This window comes from Bison bison, unplaced genomic scaffold (assembly GCF_000754665.1).
Source record: "Bison bison bison isolate TAMUID 2011002044 unplaced genomic scaffold, Bison_UMD1.0 scf7180017864134, whole genome shotgun sequence".
Classification (NCBI taxonomy): Eukaryota; Metazoa; Chordata; class Mammalia; order Artiodactyla; family Bovidae; genus Bison; species Bison bison.
This window is the reverse complement of record NW_011494706.1, coordinates 3241327-3255874: the sequence shown is the minus strand read 5'-3', so window position 1 is coordinate 3255874 and position 14548 is coordinate 3241327. Positions and strand designations below refer to the sequence as shown.

Genomic DNA, 14548 nt, shown 5'->3' with positions numbered 1-14548 from the left:
AATGTTTAGCTTTAAGCCAACTTTTTCACTCTCCACTTTCACTTTCATCAAGAGGCTTTTGAGTTCCTCTTCACTTTTTGCCATAAGGGTGGTGTCATCTGCATAACTGAGGTTATTGATATTTCTCCCGGCAATCTTGATTCCAGCTTGTGCTTCTTCCAGTCCAGCGTTTCTCATGATGTTCTCTGCATGTAAGTTAAATAAACAGGGTGACAATATACAGCCTTGACGAACTCCTTTTCCTATTTGGAACCAGTCTGTTGTTCCATGTCCAGTTCTAACTGTTGCTTCCTGACCTGCACACAGATTTCTCAAGAGGCAGATCAGGTGGTCTGGTATTCCCATCTCTTTCAGAATTTTCCACAGTTTATTGTGATCCACACAGTCAAAGGCTTTGGCATAGTCAATAAAGCAGAAATAGATGTTTTTCTGGAACTCTCTTGCTTTTTCTATGATCCAGCAGATGTTGGCAATTTGATCTCTGGTTCCTCTGCCTTTTCTAAAACCAGCTTGAACATCTGGAAGTTCACGGTTCACATATTGCTGAAGCCTGGCTTGGAGAATTTTGAGCATTACTTTACTAGCGTGTGAGATGAGCGCAATTGTGTGGTAGTTTGAGCATTCTTTGGCATTGCCTTTCTTTGGGATTGGAATGAAAACTGACCTTTTCCAGTCCTGTGGCCACTGCTGAGTTTTTCCAAATTTGCTGGCATATTGAGTGCAGCACTTTCACAGCATCATCTTTCAGGATTTGGAATAGCTCAACTGGAATTCCATCATCTCCACTAGCTTTGTTCGTAGTGATGCTTTCTAAGGCCCACTTGACTTCACATTCCAGGATGTCTGGCTCTAGGTGAGTGATCACACCATCGTGGTTATCTGGGGTGTGAAGATCTTTTTTGTACAGTTCTTCTGTGTATTCTTGCCATCTCTTCTTAATATCTTCTGCTTCTGTTAGGTCCATACCATTTCTGTCCTTTATCGAGCTCATCTTTGCATGAAATGTTCCTTTGGTATCTCTGATTTTCTTGAAGAGATCCCTAGTCTTTCCCATTCTGTTGTTTTCCTCTATTTCTTTGCATTGATCGCTGAAGAAGGCTTTCTTATCTCTTCTTGCTATTCTTTGGAACTCTGCATTCAGATGTTTATATCTTTCCTTTTCTCCTTTGCTTTTTGCTTCTCTTCTTTTCACAGCTATTTGTAAGGCCTCCCCAGACAGCCATTTTGGTTTTTTGCATTTCTTTTCTATGGGAATGATCTTGATCCCTGTCTCCTGTACAATGTCACGAACCTCATTCCATAGTTCATCAGGCACTCTATCTATCAGATCTAGGCCCTTAAATCTATTTCTCACTTCCACTGTATAATCATAAGGGATTTGATTTAGGTCATACCTGAATGGTCTAGTGATTTTCCCTACTTTCTTCAATTTAAGTCTGAATTTGGCAATAAGGAGTTCATGGTCTGAGCCACAGTCAGCTCCTGGTCTTGTTTTTGCTGACTGTATAGAGCTTCTCCATCTTTGGCTGCAAAGAATATAATCAATCTGATTTCGGTGTTGACCATCTGGTGATGTCCATATATAGAGTCTTCTCTTGTGTTGTTGGAAGAGGGTGTTTGTTATGACCAGTGCAGTTTCTTGGCCTGTGTGCATATCCGTGTCCTAATCCCTGTTTTTGTTTTTGTTTTTTTCTATGTATCCTATTTATTTATTTTTAATTGAAAGATAATTGCTTCTCAGTATTGTGATGATTACTGCCATACATCAACATGAATCAACCATAGGCATAAGTATGTCCCCTCCCTCTTGAACCTCCCTGCCACCTCCCTCCCCATAATCTTCTCTTCTTACAAAGACACCAGTTATATTGGATCAGGGCCCACCATAATTACCTCACTCAAGTTAATTACCAATTTAAATACCATATTCCCAGATTCAGCCACATTCAGAGGCACTAAGGATTGGTATTTCAACATATGACTTTTGTGGGAAAGACAATTTAACCCATAGTAATTAGCAGCTTTAATTCCACCTGCTACCTTGTCTCTTTTGCCATGGAATGTAACATATTCACGGGTTCTGGGGACAGATTTGTGAACATCTTTGGGGAGCTATTATTCTGCCTAACACACCTTGTTCTGAAAATGCTCTAATTTGTAAAGCAAATCTACAGAAAAAAGAGACCTTAGAGTAGAATATTTGGTACCTATCACCATAGTCCTTGCAATCCCAGGAAAGGAAAAACTGACTGCTGGGGGGAATTACATCAAAAGTCCTTAAAGAGATTGAGCCCAATTTCAACAGCCAGAGGCAGAAAACCTCAGGGTCTTGCACCAAGTCCAAGCCACTGTTCATGAATCTGCCTGAGGCCCTCTGGGCCCCGTGAACCACTCAAAGTAGTGGCAAATCAAGCTTAGGCTGCCCTGGCCCCTCACTATACTCAGGAAAGTGACTAAAGTGAAAAGTCATCATGTCCAACTCCTTGCGACCCCATGGAGTCTAGCCTGGCAGGCTCCTCTGTCCATGGGGATTCTCCAGCCAAGAATACTGGAGTGGGTTGCCATTCCCTTCTCTAGGGGATCTTCCTGACCCAGGAATCAAACCCAGGTCTCCTGCATTGCAGGCAGATTCTTTTACCATCTGAGCCACCAATGAGTGGACATATCAGAAGAGGCAGATGCACCAGCCCCCCAGTGTCTGACCAGCAGGGAGGAGCAGCAGCTAGAGATTCATGCAGTGAGCTCTCTGGGCCTGGCCACCTGTGGCATTGCTTCTTGTGCAGCAGCTTCTTTTGCAAGAAGTCCCAAAACTATCAAGAATTCTACAACTTTTGAAAGAAATCTGATGCTCAGTAAGACAATCTTACCAAAACTGGTTTAATGAGACCTATGTTTTTATAAAAACAACAACAACAAAGGAATAACAACAAAACTCTATACAGATGTTCTTTCTCTCTTGGATTCTTCCTTACAGCTAATCACAAATGGAGAAAAGTTGAAGCATGTATTGGGTTGGTCCAAAAGTTCACTCAGACGTTAGGAAAAAAACCCAAATGAAACTTTTGGCCAACCCAATATATTCTACCACTGGCTCTTATTATTATTTCCTCATCATCCTATCTGTCTGTCTAAGTAGCTTCAGTTAGCATGAGTGAGTGAGTGTTAATCAGTCAGTCATTTTTGGCTCTTTGCAACCCAGTGGACTATAGCCCACTGGGCTCCTCTGTTCATGGGATTCCCCAGGCAGGAAAACTGGAGCGGGTTACCATTCCCTTCTCCAGGGAATCTTCCTGAACCAGGATAGAACTCAGGTCTTCTACATTGTAGGCAGATTCTTTATGAACTGAGCCACCAGGGAAATCAGACAGACTATTTGAATCCCAGCTCTGCCATTTAAGGCTCTGTAACACTTGGTCAATTATCAACCTCTCTGAGCCTCTGTCTCCTGATCTGTAAAAGAGAAAGAAAAAAAAAAAAAAACATTTTGCAAGGTTGCCATGATATTTAATTGAATGTATATAAATGGAAAATAAGAATATGTTACAAATAATAATAATAGAATGAGAGAGTCAAAGCAGCTGTCCTGTGAGATTCCTTCTAGCTATGGTGGTCTATGATTCTGTTCTTGTGCTATTCCTTCTAAGAGCATCCTATCACACAAATGAAGATGATTTATACCTAGGCTTATTGTCTCAGAATCTTCCAAAGGCAGGGAAGTATAGATGTGGGGAAAGTAAGGAAGGTCAATCAATTTACAAAGATTGGAAAACCTACTCTCAAAGCTGGAGACTGAAACTCTAGTGAGGCAGAGACCATGAAAACACTAGAGTATTTAAGAACAATCTGTTAGTGTTTGTTTCCAACTTGAAGAGACTGGACTAGCTCTTTCATGTCTGAACTTGTTTGTCAGTTGGACACACAAGTCCAACCTCAGGACCACCAGCCTTTGTGGTGCTTTATCATCTTCCCTCCTGCCACGACTGCCTGAACCCATTAGAGATACACTGTTAGAAAGAGAAGTCCTCACATTCAACCCCTAAGGACTCTTGGGAGTGGCAGACCTAATTCTCTTAAGGTCGTAATGCAGTGAAGAAGATCTTTAAACATCAACATTTAAAATTAAAATGAAGCTCATCATATATCAAAAGAGGCAGAAGAATCAAACTCCAACCAAAAGTCTAGGTTTTCTCTGTAAGACTCTGAATAATATGGCCCCTGCTGCCCCTCAGGTCCTCCCATCACTTCCTGGCTTCGATTGCTTTCTCCACAAGCTAAGCAGGCGTGTCTTGCCCTGGGGCCTCTGCACTGGCTGTTCCTTCTGCCTGGAGCTCTGTAAGCCCTTTTCCCAGGTCCTCTTCCTCCTCCCTCAGGTCCCTGGGGTCCTACCCTGACGTCCCATCTGAAGTGGGAACCTCCCTGATATTCTCAGTCTTTGCATCCTGTTTCCGGCCCTTTTGGCACCTGTCACAGTGAGTAATTAAGCATAGCACTGGTTGTAAAGGACCTGCCTGCCAATGTATGAGATGTAAGAGACGTGGGTTCGATCCCTGGGTTGGGAAGATCCCCTGGAGGAGGGCATGGCAGCCCACTCCAGTATTCTTTCCTGCAGAATTCCCACAGACAGAGGCACCTTGCAGGCTACAGTCCATGGGGCCACAAAGAGTTGGACACGACTGAGTGATTTAGCACACAGAACAGTGAATAACTATTTCTGTTTCTTCCTTTACCTGTGGTGTGAAGAGGTGACCTAGGAAAGGGAGGCTGGACTGAGCTGGGGCAGGCTAATGGCCTGTAGTTCCAGGGAAAATCCTGGAACTTTCTCCTAGTAAATGACCTGACACGTGAGCTCCATCATCACTGCCAAAATCAGTGATCTGAGGCCTGACATAATGGAATGAGGGTCAGGAGGTCTGGATCATAATCCCAACCCAACTCTGCCACTTAGCAGCCTTGTCACTGTGAGCAAGCCACTTGTCCTCTCCAGGATTCAGTTGCTTCACCAATGAAATGGGCGCACTTGATTTTGAAGAGGCTCAATCAAGCACTAACATGCTTGTCCTGATTCATTTAGACAGACAGACAGGCAGCAGATTGTCAATCTCAGACTAAGGCAGAAGAGGAGGAAGCTATTCACTCTGGTGATGATCGGAGGGGTGGTATTAATTAAGGATAGTGATGACCTCTGTATTTACATTGTGAGTGTCCTTTAATATGGGAATCGACCTCCAATTCAGTCATTCCCACCCAGGCAAGATTCATCAGTCAGATAAATGAGTACCTACTCTGGGTGGCCAGAGAAGGCAATGGCATCCCATTCCAGTACTCCTGCCTGGAAAATCCCATGGATGGAGGAGCCTGGTAGGTTGCAGTCCATGGGGTTGCGAAGAGTTGGACACGACTGAGTGGCTTCACTTTCACTTTTCACTTTCATGCATTGGAGAAGGCAGTGGCAACCCACTCCAGTGTTCTTGCCTGGAGCATCCCGGGGACGGGGGAGCCTGGTGGGCTAGCAGAATCACAAAAGGCCCCGATCCCCCTCGGGATGTGTGTCACAGTCTGTGCCAGGGAAGTTCCTCTACAGCCCCTGGTGAAAGGTAGACAGCTGTCCTAGAGGAGTCCGTCCCCAAAGCCACCACCAGGCATTTACACTTTTGGAAGCTCCAGGCTAAGGGACATGGGACAGAAGTTGTACAGGGAAAGATCTCTCCAGACCTCTGCTGTCTGATACTAAAAGCACAAGCTCCGCATGGCTTCGGAGAGGCTGGGCACTTGAGAGGTGGCTGGTGTGAACTGAGTTGTGCTGAAAAGATAAAAAGCACGTTGGATCACAGAGATTTTAGTACGGAAAAGTATATGTAAAATGTCTCAATAAATAAATTTTAAATTTATGACATGTTGAAAGGGCAATGATTTAGACATGTTGGGTTAAATAAAATATATTCTTAAAATTAATTTCATATGTTTCTTTTAAAATTTTTAATGTGGCTAAGAGAAAATTTTTAATTAGGGGCTTGTGTTATATTGCTCTTGAATAGTGCTTTTCAAGAGCTAGACTCAGAGAAGGCAATGGCACCCACTCCAGTACTCTTGCCTGGAAAATCCCGTGGGTGGAGGAGCCTGGTGGGCTGCAGTCCATGGGGTCACTAAGAGTCGGACACGACTGAGCGACTTCACTTTCACTTTTCACTTTCCTGCATTGGAGAAGGAAATGGCAACCGACTCCAGTGTTCTTGCCTGGAGAATCCCAGTTTACACTGATTTGCACCATTAGGCAGCAAGCTTAGAAAAATCTGGCAATGCCAGGGTCCAGGCTGGAGTTCCTGGGGGTAGAAATTCTAGGGATTTTCCGTACATGTGACTTGATATGAAGATGGGGTCTGTTGAATTGGGTGAGAGGGACAAGGTGAAGTGGGAGGCCAAGGAATCAGGTAGTTGGTGTTAACCCCACTAGACCGCACCCCTCAGAACTTCACTGGACAGTGCACTCGGCGCTGTGAGGAGAGTTACAGATGGACAGGAGAGAGGCTAAAACGAGCTCGGTGGTGGATGAGACAAAGGCTGAACTTCAGTGTAAGTGAGTTATCTAGGAATAAGAGTTTGATTTTAGCTTTCTGTGCTGGTATCGCTCTCGCAAACATGGTGAACGTTCCAAAAACCTGCCGGACTTTCTGTAAGAAGTGTGGGAAGCGCCAGCCCCACAGTGTGACACAGTACAAGAAGGGCAAGGATTCTGTGTATGCCCAGGGAAAGCGGCGTTATGACAGGAAACAGAGTGGCTATGGTGGGCAGACTAAGCCGATTTTCTGGAAAAAGGCTAAAACTACAAAGAAGATTGTACTGAGGCTTGAATGTGTTGAGCCCAACTGTAGATCGAAGAGAATGCTGGCTATTAAGAGATACAAGCATTTTGAGCTGGGAGGTGATAAGAAGAGAAAGGCCAAGTGATCCAGTTTTGAGCTTCATATTTTGTTTTATTATGAAGACAATAAAAATGCCATCAATAAAATCCTCTTTAAAAAAAAAAGAGTTTGATTTTACTCTCTAAGGGAAATTTTAAAAAACATCTGATTAGACTATAATGGGTTTTTGACGACATAGAAGACAACAAAGAAAAAATATCATCCATATTCCCCTAATCCAGTTTTAACTATTTGAAAGTAATTTTGAGAGTTTTAATATTTGAAAGTAATTTTCTTCCAGTTATTTTTTTTTGCATGCATGAGTGTGTGTTATAATGATGTGTTACATGACCGGGATAACACAATTTGTATGTCTTACTGTCTCACTTAACAACATGTCTTATATGTATACACTACCACGTGTGAAATAGATAGCTTGTGGGAAGGAGCTGTATAGCACAGGGAGCTCAGCTCAGAGCTCTGTGAGGACCTAGAGGGGAGGGCTCGGTGAGGGGGAGCCTCAAGATGGGGAGATATATGTATACTGACAGCTGACTCAAGTGGTTGTACAGCAGACACCAACCCAACACTGTAAAGCAATTATCCTCCAATTAAAAAAAAAGAAACAATATGCCATAAAAAGTTTACCCTGTTATGAAATAATCTTGAAAAACATAATTATTAATGTTTTCCTGATATCGCCTCATAAGAATTTACCCATATCTCAACCAGTCTCTAAAGGGAGGGTGTTTTCACCCATTTATCATGTTTATCTATCATAAGTAAAACGTGATGAATACCTTTGTACATCAAATTTGTTCTACGTTTCTAAGGAAAATTGAAGGCATTTGTAAAAAGCCATTATGGAGAATGCAAATGAAGAAAATGAGAGTTAGTCTTTATTTCTCTTTTTAATGGAGAGAATCAGTGAATCAAGCTCTTTAAGTTCTTTTCCTACTCTGAAATGTTATGGCTGACTCTTTAGAAAAACATTACTTTTTTCATTCACTGGTGATTTTTGTTTTTGTTTTTTTTTTTTGGTCAAAGACAATATAGGCAAGTATTTCTAATTTTCTATACTGTGAATGATTTAGAACACACTTTGACTATTATTTGGCTTTCCACATCTCTTTCAGAAATAGCTTTCCTTTCTACTGACTGCAGATCATTCTCTGTTTCCTAAATCTCATTTTAGAAGGAATGGAACCACAAAGGCAAAATTTTAAGGTACATTAAAACTGAAAATGACTCATATTAAATATTAGACATGTTGAAACCTAGCGTTAAGCACTATAAAGGGCCTAAGATGCTGGTCTACTTGCAAGCTAACAAGTTTCATGGATGCTCGCGGGAGACACGAGACTCCTGGATTAGAGACAAAGAACAGTTTAGTACTCCCAGAAGAGCAACAGCCAGAATGTCAGCGTTGGCTTCCCCTAAGCCCAGACGCCCACAGGGCAACACAAAGAGGTCATGTGACACCTGCACAAGCAGTGGGCTGCATTACAGAAGAGGAACCCTAGTTAGGGAGCCTGACTCTTTTATAAGGGACACTAAGTATGCTGTTCTGTGTCCTAAAGCTTCTAAGTCCCTTTGTTATACAACGTCCTGATAAGATAGTTTGGAGCAAGGCCATCAGAGCCTCAGCTCTTAAGATGTGCAAAAATGCAAAAGACTCGCGGAGAATTTTCTTTAACATAATCATGAAGATGGAGTCAGAGTCTATTAATAGAGTGTACGTGTACATTTTATTCATGGAGCTGTTATTTTCTGCAGGACCAAGCCAAGGTCTCTTTTTGTCTGGCGCTGTCTACTTTTTTTTCCATGTTCCTGAGCCACAGAAGTCAATTCCTTTGCAGCCTGTGCAGAGATCTCCCATCAGAGGCATATGTTTGCATCTGGATACTCTAGCTGTCAGCCCACTTCCATGAATGCAGTCAGGACAGACCATCCCAGCTCTGCCATCAGCACTATAAGTGTCTGTGAAACAGATTAAGGGACCCGCTCTCTCCCTCCTGGTGAGAAGAGTGGGCTAACACCCCAGAACTCCCATAGACTCCTTACAGTTAGCCACTTCCCTTTGAATACGGCTGAAATGTCACTGATCACCAGAAACAGTCTAAAAAGAGGTCTCCCCCCAAAGAAGATTTTTGTTCCCTAAGGGAAAACTCTTCATAACATTAGCATGAATAAGTTATGAAAAGCCATCACAACTGAGAGAGACATAATCATCATTCATGTATAACAGATTTGTTTATTCTGTAAAGATTCATTTCAGTTGATTAATTATCAGTATCTGCTGATGGTGGGGGAACAAGGCTGCTCTGATGAGAGAATTATTGAAGTGCATGCTTAGAATATTTATCACTGAACACATATTGTATGAATTTAGCATATTTATCACCTTCTTTCTGGATGGGCTCATTCTTCCCCCAAATATATCAAGTAGTACTGCCAAGCTGTTGGTACTCTGCCCTTCAAATATGGACCCTATTGTTTTTATACAGAATACTAATTTCTTCCTTCTATTTATTGAACATGATAGTAACATTATCAGTTGATTCTCTGCTATAAGCCAAAGATTGAGATGCTTTAGTGCTTTTCCTTTCTCCAGCACACTTGTGGCTGATGTTATTATTATCTCCTTATCATAACGTGGGCTTTCATGGTGGCTCAGATGGTAAAAAGTCCACCTGCAATCTTGGAGACCTGGGTTTGATCCCTGGGTTGGGAAGATCTCCTGGAAAAGGGAATAGCTACCCACTCAACTATTCTGGCCTGGAGAATTCCACGGATGGAGAAGCCTGGTGGGTTGTAAAGAGTTGGACATATTGAGTGACTTTCACTTTTCACTTTCACTTTTACTTTATCATAACTTAAGAAAAGAGAGACTAGGCCACTTGCTTAATATCGTTTGGTTTATATGCAGCAAGGTTGCATATAAAAGAGAGACTGAAACTGCTCTCTCTCTGCTTCCTGAATTGGGGCTCTCAATTACCATGTTGGTTCTTAGGCAAGACCACTATGAGCATGAGCGCTAAGTCTCTCCAGTCCTGCCCAACTCTTTGCAACCCCATGGACCAGAGCCCACCAGACTTCTCTGTCTATGGGATTCTAAGGGCAAGAATAGTGGAGTGGGTTGCCATGCCCTCCTCCCTGGGATCTTCCTGATGCAGGGATTGAATTTACATCTGAGGCAGGTTCTTTACCACCAGGGCCATCTGGAAGCCCCTAAGAACACTAAGAATCTTCCTTGGCGGCTCAGACGGTAAAAGCGTCTGCCTACAATGCGGGAGATCTGGGTTGAATCCCTGGGTCTGGAAGATCTCCTGGAGAAGGAAACAGCAACCCATTCCAGTACCCTTGCCTGGAAAATCCGATGGACGGAGAAGCCTGATAGGCTACAGTCCACGGGGCCGCAAAGAGTCGGACACGACTGAGTGACTTCACTCAAGAACGCTGGACTGGGAGTCAGACAGCCTGGACTGTGACCCAGGTCCAATAATAATATCTTTGTGACATTTTTACCGTCTGTAGGTCTTTGTTTCTCTATAGTCTTGTCTCATCTCATTTATCTCTATGTTTACCTCTTTATCTCTCTTCTTAAGCCTCAAACTCATAACATTTATGCATTTGCCTTCTGGTCACTGATACGACTTCCCTGGGGCTCAGGCGGCAAAAGCGTCTGCCTGCAATGCTGGAGACCCGGGTTCAGTCCCTGGGTCAGGAAGGTCCCCTGGAGAAGGAAATGGCAACCCACTCCAGTGTTCTTGCCTGGAAAATCCCATGGACAGAGGAGCCTGGTAGGCTACAGTCCATGGGGTCATAAGAGTCAGACACGACTGAGCAACTTCACTTTAATTGGTACTGTAATATGTCCAAACTGGATACAATCCCAACCAGATGCTCCCCTACCGACGTCTTCCTGAATGAACCATCAGCTACCTTATTGCCCAAAACAGAAAAATGGGCGTCATCCCTGACTCCTCTCCTTCTCTGACTCTCTGCATCTGTTCAGCCCTTGTAGGTTCAAGTGCTATAGATTCTTCATGTCAATACCTCTTCTCTCAATACGACCACTGTGGTAGTGCAAGCATGATCACCCCTCCTAAGGAATTTCTACATAATTTCTCACCTGGGCTCCTTGCCTCCAGCTTCACTCACCTCCACACTGTCCACCACCCTATCTCCAAAGTGGACTTTAAGTATCCAAACCTCATCAGTCCACTCCTTTACTCAGAATCTTCTGATAGTTCTCAAATTGCTTACTGGCCCTATCTGCCACTTCAACCTCATTTTTTGCCATTTCCTCCCTGCAACATCTGCTTTAGTCAAGTTGAGCTAATTGCAGTTTCTTAAACTCTTCCCCCACTCTCATGTCTTGGTTCTTTTGTTCGTCACACTGTGGGGAAGATGCTTCTCTTCTCTTACTACTCTTTCACTTTTCTCCTAAAATGATTGCCTTCTAACGCCACACAGAAAGGACACAGTCGAGTTTCCAGATCTAGTCCCATTTGGGAATACCCTATGCTTCCTGATTCTCTAGCATGATGGCTCAATTTGCAGCACTGGTAACATCTAGCCTGCTCAAGAGAAGGGCATGGCAACCTACTCTGGTACTCTTGCCTAGAAAATCCCATGGACAGAGGAGCCTGGTGGGCTACAGTCCATGTGGTCCCAGGGAGCTGGACATGACTGAGTGACTAAGCACAACACAACCCTGCCCAAAGGAACCAAGTCCTTTATTTTCCCTCTCCACTGAACCTCTCAAACATTTGGAAATATAACTGGATCAAAACAAACACAGAAAGTAACCGTGAACATGGAAATAAGCAGTTTTCCCACAGGAAAAATTGATCTCTGATTGATTAGGTTGACCGAAGATTTATGGTTGGGGTGTAGTGGGCTCAGCAGTTGCCAGGAGGCCTCATGATATCAAGTGTTACCATATCCTTGACACCCATGTACATGTTAAACTGGAGGCTACTATTTGCTTTATTGCTATTACACCTAGACATTTATCACGCTCTTAAAACTTGTCAGAGACTCTCAGACATCATGAGTCTTGATGCAGCCACATGGAGCTATACGAAGCCCCATTGTTTATGGATCACTTTCTTTTCCATTTTCTCCCTATTTGTGACTTTTTCCATCTTTTTTCAGCATTACAAAAATGCATTCAAAAGCTTATAAACAGCAGTTGGTAATCAGAGCATAGCAGCTTTCTGTGTATAACACAATCATTAGGTGTACATTAGACATTTGGCATAATAAGAACACTGTCACTGCAATAGAACTCTGTCAAAGTACCAATGCCTCCCGCATTGAAAATACACAGATCAATTTTTCATCCCCTATGAATGGGGAATAGTATCATAGCTGCATGATATTTCTCTAACGACAAAGTGTCACTGATTTTACTGATCAAATTCTAAAGGAAGACCGTATACATGCAAATGTGTTCATACCAATCTCTCTTACACGGTACGTGATATCCTTCAATCTCCTCCTTGTTGAAGCTGTATTCTTAATGTCTTTAAGCTACATTTAAGCACAATTTAAAATCATGTCCATAACTGGTATTAGTGAAAGAAATTTTATGCTGCTGAGAATTGAGCATGTTCCAATTAAAACTAAAATTTGTTATTTATATGAAATATCCAGGAGAGACAGATCCATAGAGGCTAAGGAACATTAGTGGTTACTTAGGGCTGGGATTGAAACAGGAAGCAACTACAAATGGGTGGGAGGCATCTTTCAGGGGGTAATGGAAATGTTCTAAAATTGGAGTTTAGTAATGGTTTTATGACTCTTTAATTACTAAAAATCACTGACTTGAATATTTTAAATCAGATAATTTTATGGTATATAAATTATAGCTCAGTGTTGATATTGTTGTTCAGTCATTAAGTTGTGTTTGACTCTTTGCGATCCCTGGACTGCAGGATGCCAGGCTTCCCTGTCCTTCACTATCTCCTGGAGTTTGCTCAAACTCATGTCCATTGGGTAGGTAATGCCATCCAACCATCTCATCCTCTGTCATCCCCTTCTCCTCCTGCCCTCAATCTTCCCCAGCATCAGAGTCTTTTCCAGTGAGTTGGCTCTTCACATCAGGTGGTGAAAGTATTGGAGCTTCTGCTTCAGCATCAGTCCTTCCGATGTATATTCCTGTTGATTTCCTTTAGGATTGACTGGTTTGCAGTCCAAGGGAATCTCAAGAGTCTTCTCCAGCACTACAATTTGAAAGCATCAATTCTTTGATGCTAAGCCTTCTTTATGGTCCAACTCTCACACCTGTACATAACTACTGGAAAAACTGCAACTTTGACTCTATGGACCTTTGTTGGCAAAGTGATGTCTCTGGTTTTTAATACTCTGTCTAGGTTTGTCATAGGTTTTCTTCCAAGGAGCAAGTGTCTTTTAGTTTTGTGGCTGCAGTCACCATCTGCAGTGATTCTGGAGCCCAAGAAAATAAAATCTGTCACTGTTTCCACTTTTCCCCTATCTATTTGCCGTGAAGTGATAGCACCAGATATCATGAGCTTAGTTTTTTAAACATTGAGTTTTAGGCCAGCTTTTTCATTCTCCTCTTTTACCCTCATCAAGAGGCTCTTTAATTCCTCTTCACTTTCTGCCATTAGAGTGGTATCATCTGTGTATCTGAGGTTGTTGATATTTCTCCCACCAATCTTGATCCCAGCTTGTGATTCATCCAGCTTGGCATTTCACATGATATACTCTGCATATAAGTTAAATAAGCAGGGTAACGATATACAGCCTTGACATACTCCTTTCCCAAATTTGAACCAGTCTGTTTTTCCATGTCTGGTTCTAACTGTTGCTTCTTGACCTGCATACAGGCTTTGCAGGAGGCAGGTAAGGTGGCCTGGTATTCCCATCTCTTTAAGAATTTTCCACAGTTTGTTGTGATCCCACACAGTGAAAGGCTTTGGCATAGTCATTGAAGCAGAAATAGATGTTTTTTTTTGTAATTCCCTTGCTTTTTTTATGGTCCAAAGGATATTGGCAATTTGATCTCTGGTTCCTTTTGTCTTTTCTAAATCCAGCTTTTACATGTAGAAGTTCTCAATTCAAGTGCTGCTGAAGCCTAGCTTGAAGGATTTTGGCATTACCTTGTTAGCATGTGAAATGAGCATAATTATATGGTAGTTTGAACATTCTTTGGCATTGCCCTTCTTTGGGATTGGAAAGAAAACTGACCTCTTCCAGTCCTGTGGCCACTGCTGAATTTTCCAAATTTGCTAATATATTGAGTGCAATATTTTAACAGCATCAACTTTTAGGACTTGAAACAGCTCAGCTGGAATTCTATCACCTCCAGTAGCTTTGTTCATAGTGATGCTTCCTAAGGGCCACTTGACTTTACACTCCAGGATACCTGGCTCTAGTTGTGTGAACACATCATCATGGTTATCTGGGTCATTAAGATCTTTTTTTTTTTTTTTTAGTTCTTCTGTGTATTCTTGACACCTCTTCTTAATCTCTTCTGCTTTTATTAGGTCCTTGATATTTCTGTCCTTTATTGTGCTCATCTTTGCGTGAAGTGTTCTCTTGGCACCTCCAGTTTCCTGAAGAGATCTCTAGTCTTTCCCATTCTATTGTTTTCCTCTCAGTAAAGCTTCCTTTAA

The 14548-nt window shown here is 42.4% G+C and overlaps 1 protein-coding gene across 1 annotated transcript; it reads left to right on the top strand.

Moving 5' to 3' along the window:
• The first annotated feature begins 6636 nt into the window (after nucleotides 1-6636).
• On the top strand, nucleotides 6637-7013 carry LOC104988426 (60S ribosomal protein L36a-like). The gene has a single exon (XM_010839741.1). It carries the CDS (start codon nucleotides 6637-6639, stop codon nucleotides 6943-6945), a length of 309 nt encoding a protein of 102 aa, XP_010838043.1. The 3' UTR covers nucleotides 6946-7013.
• Nucleotides 7014-14548: the final 7535 nt, after the last annotated feature.

Excerpts from the sequence above, each read along its gene's own strand:
- LOC104988426 (XM_010839741.1), top strand. The coding sequence starts at position 6,637 with ATGGTGAACGTTCCAAAAACCTGCCGGACTTTCTGTAAGAAGTGTGGG.